The sequence below is a fragment of the Prunus dulcis genome, chromosome 4, assembly GCF_902201215.1.
Source record: "Prunus dulcis chromosome 4, ALMONDv2, whole genome shotgun sequence".
Classification (NCBI taxonomy): domain Eukaryota; kingdom Viridiplantae; phylum Streptophyta; class Magnoliopsida; order Rosales; family Rosaceae; genus Prunus; species Prunus dulcis.
Genome location: NC_047653.1, coordinates 19,220,455 through 19,229,991, shown reverse-complemented (window position 1 = coordinate 19,229,991; position 9,537 = coordinate 19,220,455). Strand labels below are relative to the sequence as shown.

At 38.8% G+C, this 9,537-nt stretch overlaps 1 protein-coding gene across 2 annotated transcripts; it reads left to right on the top strand.

The window, feature by feature from the left end:
• The first annotated feature begins 4,643 nt into the window (after positions 1 to 4,643).
• LOC117626776 lies at positions 4,644 to 7,749 on the top strand. 2 transcript variants are annotated; one of them, XM_034358616.1, is made up of 2 exons: positions 4,644 to 4,801; positions 6,948 to 7,749. In XM_034358616.1, the coding sequence occupies exon 2, from the start codon at positions 6,982 to 6,984 to the stop codon at positions 7,522 to 7,524; it is 543 nt and encodes a 180-aa protein (XP_034214507.1). In that variant the 5' UTR covers positions 4,644 to 4,801; positions 6,948 to 6,981; the 3' UTR covers positions 7,525 to 7,749. The 2 variants fall into 2 exon arrangements, with proteins under 2 accessions (XP_034214507.1, XP_034214509.1); XM_034358618.1 differs by having other exon boundaries at positions 6,930 to 7,673.
• Positions 7,750 to 9,537: the final 1,788 nt, after the last annotated feature.

The following is a 9,537-nucleotide window of genomic DNA, read 5'->3' as shown; positions in this document are numbered from 1 at the left end:
GTGTTATAATGTCTAACATTCTATATTGAAAATATGGACATATTATTCAATAAGAAGTCAATATCAGAGCAGCAGGGAATCAGTGAATGCTCCTTATCATGTGCAAAATATTGCTGAAGATTTATTTCGTCTATATCAGTAGGGATATGAGTGGCCATAAGCATGTGAGACCTGCTAAGAAGAAGCTGACGAGTACGACCGAGAGATTGTGGCTACCGTTGTTCAGTTGGTTTGGGAGATCGTGGTATTGCTAAGAGGGAGCACATAATATGTTTTGCAATCAAATGTTCTTTTCTGTGTGGAATTATGAGTATTTATGTAAGTTAGTGTACCCTTTAATATTTGTCATTCAGTATCGAAATGTAATTGGCTGCAATGTTATGTTTCTTTTTTACACGCTGCTTTCTATTTGCTCTGTTCCAACAAAGTGCTTAAAGTATCCTTCAGTTACAAAAGTGTACAAAATCGTGCCCCTATTAACCAGTTGGAAAAAGTGGCTACTGCTGGAAATGATTACTGGTAATGGAAACAACAGAGTAACTGCTGGAAATGCTGCATTAGCCTGAGGATTTGAAAAATGAATCTCTGTTAAAGCATAATTCACCCTAAACTGGCCATTTTAGATGGTAAAAGTCATTCCTTTTAAATATAAATCAAAATTTCATACTTTATCAAATGTCTTTGCAAATTTATAAATAGGGAGAAGACCTAAAATTACCATGTCTCCAAATTTCATGGACGAATGAAACCAAGCAAATTTTCATTTCAATTACCAATGGACATAGTAAGAGCTCATCGGTGGACATGAACAAAAACACAACAATATTCAAAAACTGAATCTATAAAAGTTCACCTGATCATTAATCTTCATAACAACCACATTTCGTCTAATACAAATATAAATCATTCACTTGGTCCGTGCATCCTGTCAAAATCGTCGAATAATGGGTCACTACGATGTATTGGAGTTGATTCGTCGTTGTTCGACGGTGATGTCCTGCATAAACATCAAACACAAGCACATCAAAATTTTACCTATTCAAATTTTAGATGCTATTACAAATAGTGTTAGCATCTTACGGTGTGTTCAAGGCTGGGCATTGTCTTCTATCATGACCAATGTGTCCACACTCCCGACCGTGTCTAATCCCTCGCTTCATTGCCTTTTCCTTTGCTCCCGTTACTCCTTTCGACCTTCCTTTGCACCTCACTCTCTTAGGGTCTTTCATATATTGTGTTTGAGAGCTGGACCTCCAACTTCGTTATTACTTGGTCCATCCTTCAACAACTTCAACTTCACCAGCAAACTTTTTAGAGTCTCTGACAGTAGCTCACATCCTTCTTCACTCATTAATGCATCCTCAACCACATCTGAAGCAAGTCGAGACATTGTACTCCGCTTTATTAGAAGGCCAGGATCTGCACAGTCTTTAATTTCTTTGCCATTTGCATCTGACACCAATCCACATTTCGCAGTTTTCTTCCACCTCTTCAAAATATATTTTTCGGACATATATTCAATCTGGTCCCTTCTGAACAATGCTAGGATGTGCTTGCAAATAATTCCAACAAATTCAAATCTTTTGCAGCTACACGATGCGTGGTTAGAATCTTTGACATATACGACTTCTGCCACTCTTGTTTCCCAATTTTTCCTTTCGCTCACGTTAAAGACAACTTTACAAGCATCCTCTGTTTTGAGCTCTAGGAAACATGCTGTACTTTGTATTAGTTCTTGCTCAAACTTTTGAAACATTGTCCTTGTGTACAAGGTAGCCATTTGTTTGTTCATTGGCATCGGTAGAAGACATTGAGCCACTTCAAATGCATCTACGTGATCAGCAACTAACTCTTTTTCGCGTTGATGAGAAAGTGCCCTCTCAAATCGTATTATGAAATCCATCAACGAATTTCTCCTTGATATGTATTGCTTGAAAAAACCATGAGAACCTTCCGCTCTTTGGCTGCTTGACATTCCAGTGGCAAAAAATTGTCGTGCGTAGGCTGGAACCCAAGATTCCCTTAAATCAAACATTGAACTTAGCCATGGATGGTCAGTCAAACCAGCCTTTGTAACCACAATATTCCATTTTGCATCAAACTCATCCTTATTGTCATTATCCCATATGGCTTTCTGAAATTCACGCCAATACTCATTATAAGCGTCACGTGGTAACTTAACAGAGAACTTTGATGTGATGTGCCATATGCAAAGTCGATGAAATGTAGTCGGGAAGGCTATTGAAATCGCTATGGCCATTACCGCATCTTGATCTGTAATGATCGTTTTAGGTTCCCCACCTGGCATGGCTTTCTTAAACTCCTCAAACATCCAAACAAACGACTCAGTCGTTTCCTTGCTCAAAAATGCGCATGCTAAAACAATTGTCTGACCATGGTTATTAACTCCCAACATTGGTGCAAATGTCAAGTCTTATCGATTCGTGTTGAATGTGGTATCGAATACAACAACATCTCCATAAAACCCGTACGCCCGTCTAGAAGTTGCATCTGCCCAAAAACATCGACTAAACTTGTCATGGCCATCTCCCTCAATCTTGAAATAAAAAGCCTCATTTTTTTCTGTTCAGCCATAAAATACTCGGTCACTAGTTCAACATCGTGGTTCCTCAGCTTCCCATTCACACTACATTCAAGATTGTAGATATCTTTTTTGATAAAACCAATTTTATCCATTCCTCCGGATTGCACCTCAAAAATACTTACCTTCTGATGAATGAGAATATTAACTGAACCCAATTGTTTTGTGAGTACTTTTGTAGAATCTGAAATATGACGGTGTGATCTCAATAAATGCATTCTTTCTAAGGGTGTCATCTTATGATTGTGTCCCTCTGCAAAAAGAGATATGGTATACTTCTTGCTCCCATTTGTCTTCACAGCCACAATCTTAGCTTTGCAATTGCATCTACTTATTCCCCGTTGTCTTTTTCTCTCCCGAGTTTCATCCCTCCTGTATGCACCTTGTTTGCAACATACAAATTCTTTCCTCAAAATCTCTTTCTTATTTTTCCCCCAAAAGCTGGAATGAAGTCGAATACAAAAGCCAGCTAAGAATGCATATCTATTATAGAAATTGTAAACGAGGTCAAGCGAGTCAAACTTCATCCCAACTGCTGGTGTTTCCTCATTTCTTACTTCAGGAATATAAACCCTCCCATTAGCTGTTGCACATTCATCACTGTCTGAGCCCCCAGACATTTTATCTACGTATATTATTGATCCACTTCTATATTACTGCATAGCAATTATTCATTCATTACTCAGTCATTACTGCATCACAACATATCAATGCATTCCACTTACACAAAACATTGCCCAAATTGACACAAAATACGCATAGCCTAACTTCCAATTACACAAAACGCAAACAAAATTTCATAAGTTACTAACATTCTATTGTGAAATAATCTGTTCAAAATAACATTAGAACCAATATGTTCAACTAAGAACACAAATGTAATTCAAACCACCAATTACAGAACTTCACCCAATATCCTCTCGAAATGCTTACTCCTAATGTCATTAAGCCTAAGTTTAGGTTCTTTTACCTACATTTCATAATTTTCCACCCCGATCAACAACAATGAACTAAGTATATTGAATATTCATAAGGAAATGACACATTATTGATTCCAAAAATGACGCATTATTGATGCCACAAATGACAAATTTCCCACCCTCACAAAAAATAAACCAAACCCAATAAAATCAATCTAGCAAGTGAACTTACCTCTCAAAATCAATCGGGACCTCTGAAGTCAGTCAGCTGGAAAGAATGTGGTGGACATTAGAGAAGACTCTTTGGTATTTGAGACTCCATCTCTACCAGAATCGATGACCAACTGCTGCTGCGGCTTCTAGCTACAAAAAGAGATATGCTACTTTGCTTTCATCTGGAATCTTGTCAGCTGAATGAAAAAAAGAAGGGGTTTTCACTTGAGCCATAGAATCAAAACAGGGCAACAGCTAGGTAAGAGACATTCTTCGTAATACCCAGGTTACCATAGATCGCAGGCCTCCCAGCGAGCTAATGACAATCGAGTGACTATACGGTTTGGGAGATTTGGATCCTTCTAATTGTGGGTTTGCTTTACATTCAAAAAGAGAGGATTGTGTTCTTGAGTTTTTCACAGAGAGGGAAAGAGGGGAAGATCTTCAACTGAAGTTGGGTTTCTAACGGGTTAGATTTCAACCCGATTCTACATGCACCCTCTTTTAAAAACTCATCGTTGGATGAAATTCAACGGCTCTTACATACCCCTCAAAAACACCCCTTATAACTTTCCACTCACTATAGAAGCCCCCTTCTAACTCTGTTGTTTCACACTGATGCCCATATTGAGCAAGACAAAGTCTGGCCCAAAGAGCCTTTAGAGCAGTGTTTGTTCCATTTGCGGATCCATTAAGGGACATATAAGGGTCGGACGATCCATGGAGGCCTGGTAAGCTCCTTCGCTGACCCATCGCGGCTGGTGTGCAACCCTTGCGCGCCCACAGCCTGTTTGACAAAAGTCCAGATAGCCTGGCCGAGACAGCAAATGACCTGGATGAAACGACGTCGTTTCATGCCAGGTCTTAAATAAATAAATAAACCACCCCAGCTCTTTTTACTAGCCCAGCCCGACTCACCCCAAAATCGACATTTCTTCCTCCTCGTCAACAAATCCACCCCATGTCCCTCCAGTTGTTGCCGCCGACTCCAGCTGCTGCCGTCGCCTCCAACCGCTGCTGCCTCCTCCTTTGCCGCGCGTATTAGTGGGAAAAAGCTCATATTCAAGTAAATTTTGAACTCTAAAGCCCTAATTGATGATAATGCATAATGTGCTGAATTTAGTGAAAGTTATAATGAGTTATCGCATGAATACTGTTGATTTTGTGTTTGGATAATGATTTATTGGATTGGATGAATATATATATATATATAATGATTTGATTTGTTAATGCCGCTACTCAACATTGCTATAATATCTATTTTCAAATAAATTTTAAACCATAATCGCCAATTGATGATAATATATGAAGTTTTTAATTCAATTGAAATTGAAATCATGGTCTATTGAACTTGGTTTGATTTATTGGATGAGATTTGTATTTTGATTAATTGATTATGGTTTTATTTTTAATACATCATGAAGAGAAAGATGAAAAAAATGAAGTGTAATTCTGATTATGATTGAATAATCATTACAATCTGTATTCATACAGTTCTACAAGAGCTTAACCAATCAAAACAGACTAAACAGATTCAGGTAATGAGAGAGATTAGACTCCAACAGACTAGAACTATAATCTCCTATCTATCAGGCTTATGATAAGCCTGTGCACCTCCATACTATGTGACAGATGGGCCATCTGATGATGAGTCCTTTACAGCCATATTGGTATTTGCTACTATCCTGATTGAGGCAATACAGAGATGGATTTTAACAGAAGGCATAGTGATGCGACTTGAATTCAGTTGAACAAAAGTTATAGGGTCCACCTTAATTCAGCTGTGGTTTGCTTCCCGAGTTTTTCAACTGTTGGTTGCATATTGTTGAGTGATTAATAAGTGCTCCAACAAAGATTGCAATGGAAAGTTCGATTGTTAAGATTTGGTCGTTATTGCTATGTTGTTCTCCATGTTTACATGTTAGTATTCGTCAAGTGTAACTATTACACTTGTCTTAGATTTATTTGCCCATGCTTTTACTCTTTTAGTTGGTAATTTTTCGTCTTCAAGATGTGAAAAGAAAGAAAGAAGTTAACAAATTGTTTGTTCTGCTTGTCTTATTTGTATTTTGGTTTATCTTGTTTCGCTTCCATTTATAAATTATAATATCCTACTATTATGATATGCTATTTTTTCCCTTTATTTTTGTAAACTTGCTGTCTTTACATGCAGTGGTGGATAAGGTATATAGTTCTTGTGATAAGTTCCTTTTACATTCGTAACTTTATGTTGATTTACACCCTTGAATGAGTCTAATGTTATCAGAACTTGAGTTTGAACATTTTCTATGCATAAATAAGATATTTAGATAAAAGAATTTTTCAAACTTAGCAGGGGAATGTATTACGTAATCTGTGTGTCTGCAATAAGCAGTATCTGTGAACCTTGGCTGCTGGATGGTGTGTGAATACGTGGACTCTAATTATGAGCCCCTAACATAGACTTTGTTACAGCGTTGGGAGATGGGATCCATTTTTCTAAAACTCAAAGGAATTCTATTTTATGTATCATAATGCATCTGCCAGACTATTGAAGCTATAACCATTAAAATCCAGTAGCTGAATTCTCGTTTGTTGAATAGTTTCTGTTTCTTAATTTTACATTGAATTTTGAATTTCGACATTTGTCATGCATATAGGTAAAAATAATTTTCTTTGTTGTTTGATAATAATTTTCCTGCGCATGTGGCTTGGGCTGAGGGTCTTCAATTACTACTACTAATCTCCTGCTGCCACCTCCTCTAGCATGCATGAAGTGAAGGGAAATACAATGTTATAAAAAGTTTGGTGATTTGTGTATCTTTGAAACAATAAAAGTTCTGGACTGATGAAATCACTCAGCTGTCTGACCCAACCAGGATATATAAGATCCAAAACCAGTCTTTCAGTATTGAGTTGTATTTCAGATTTGAAATTTCAAGAATGCGAGAGTTCTATTGTTTTCTAATTTCCTGATACCCACTTAGTCAAAATCTCTTGCTATCTTCACACATGATTTTGGGCCCAAGGCTGAAGTGTGTAAATTTATTTAAGTTCTTAATTTTGGTTGCTATGTTTTACATTTTTTGTCTCTCATTTTGACTGTCATTTTGAGGTATATATGTTTCATTGTTCTCCTGTTATAAAAACTGATTCAGTCATTGCTAGTATCCAAAACATGTAGCAATTATGGTTTTGGTTCTAATCAAGTACAGCTGCATCAATGTTTCCAGCCTTCGAGGTATCTTATCAGGGACCTGTTCCACCATGGGTGATTTTAGCATTCAGATTAGCTCCAATCTGGTTGATAAGCTTGTTCATGATGCTGAGAAGTCAAAGAGAAAACCCAGAAGAACTAAAATTAAGGTACCACGAGAGCCTCAACAGCCCCAAATGAAAACAAACCAGAAACAGGTTTCTGATGATTCTGAAACAGCCAAGGGGACAGGTGCTAAAGGATGGCCTCTTCAGCCTCCTATATTCGTGCCTGTAACCCCTCCTTCACAATCTACCTATGCGGAGTTAGATGCTATCAGATCTGTTCTTCAAGAGAGCAGGAGGGTTCTGGAGCGGTTGCAGAAGCAGGAGGAGAATATGGTGCAGGAAGTGACACAAAGAGCAAAGGAACTTCGTGATAAGGAGTTCAAGCTTCCATTCCAGAAGCCTATGCCCTGCTTAACGGAAAAGGATGCTTGCTTGGCTTGCTACAAGGAGCATGCCGACAACCCTCTGAAATGTGCTGGTTTTGTCAAAAGTTTTGAAGATTGTGCTCGCAGAATTAGGCAGCAAGTGGGTTCAGCAGAGAAGTAAATGATTTAGAGAATTGTTCAGGTCATATACTCGAGTGCAAGCTGATTTCCAAGATTTTGGTAGAACTAAATAAACCAAACACTAATTACTAGTGTCCTTGTTATTGGATTGCTTGCTCTGTTCTTATACTCTCGTCACAATTGTGTTAATTTTTTTTTTTTTTTTTTTTACTGTTTCTAAATTCACGAGTGCAAGTGAAATGCTCACTATTTTTAGGGTTGGAAATTAACTTGTCACTTCCAGGATGCCTAGACATGTCCAGCCTCTACTAATTTTTAAGGTTAGACACGGACAATTGCCGAAGGAACTATACGGCCATGTGTTATAACAAATACACTTTGTATTTACAGCACTTGGAAAACTATCAAACTCTGCTCTACACACACGAAAGAAAAGATTAACGACGCAATCTTGGCATTCCCAAAAATAATTAATTACTTTCTAAAGGATAAAGAGGCAACATCTTTGGACAGTCTTTCTCAAATCCAAATCCTCATGAACAACATGAGCTCATTTATAGTAATTAATAATGATATAACTGAGTTTTGATTTGTACCCAGTTAAGCAGCAGAGCAGTTATTTCTTAAGCTCTACAATAATGTAATTTTCATTTAGTAAAGGGACTTTGGTCTGGTATTTTGTTTTGCGAAGGTACTTGTGAGAACATATATTTCACCGGCCAATAAGAAGACGACACGTGAAAAAAGAATATTCCTTAGTTCACACTAATTACCCTAATTAAATCATATTTAATTAGGAAAATTATTTTTTATTTAAGATAGGAATATCTCTCTAAATCAAGGAACCAATTTCTACCGTAATTCCCATAATCTTTTTGGGGAAGAATAATCCTAACCAAATAAGGATTATTCTCCCAAAACCCTAGCACAGAAGGAGATTACAAATACATAGCTACACAAGACATTCAAGGTAATTCCAAAACCCTATGAAAACTTCTCTCTCTCTCTCTCTCTCTCTCTCTCTCTCTCTCTCTCTCTCCTCACTTTCTCTCACACGGCTCCGACCACCCAGCACTCCACGCGAGAGAAAACTCCGATTTTTTTGTTATCTCATCTTTCTCAAGATCATTTAATTGACTTAGGCACCGGAGGGTTTTTGGCCAACTCTACCCAGATGTGATCTATTTACTCATATTTGTTTAGCAGGAATTGAGGAAGAGAGAGAAGGAAGATCGAAGAATCTATCCGCGAATATTCCCCGTGTGGAATTTTGCTCAAACATTTTGGTGCTTTCATTGAGAGCACGAGTTATACTCAATGCTTGTTCTTGAATCAAAGGAATCTGTTTCCCCTTATTCATCACTCAACCGAAGCCTTCCAAACAACCATGGTTGGAAGCAAACGAACGAGAAGCAAGGCAGCCGCGACTGTGCGATCTGGGAGACAAAACCACACGTCTTGCAACCATGCAACCGAGACTATGGCTCCACTTCACGGCTCTCTAGATGTAAGCGTCGGTCCTCCCCTACACGGCCTCATGGTTAAGACGCACCTCTTCCGCACAACCCCACGCCCAGGACAACACCTCCCTCACAAGGCCCCATGGCCAGGACCGCATCTTTGCTCGGCCTTGTGGCTGCAAACCATGAGTTGTTGCAAGGCCCTATGGTGGAAGCCGTGGTGCAGTAGTCTCATAGACCTGTGGTGGCCGCAACTTCGCAGCCACATGGCCTCAGGCCATGCCCAGAATCCATCTTCAAGGCGCCGCCGTGACGCATGGTGAGACCCCTTATCATGGCCATAATGGCCGCCATCGCAGGTTATGACCCAATCTTGGAGCAACATCATTCATTCCCTCCTTTGTCGGTGCGCTCGACGTACACTCACGTGTACACATCCAACGAAACCTTAGCCCGCGTGCAATTGGGCACATAATTCTCTCCCCCCGATCCACGAAGTCAAGCAGACTTTAGTCTTAGAGTTGACCATCTGACTCAAAGAGTAGGCCAAAACAACTTGATTGGATAACTCCTCAACCAAATAGACGTGGTCC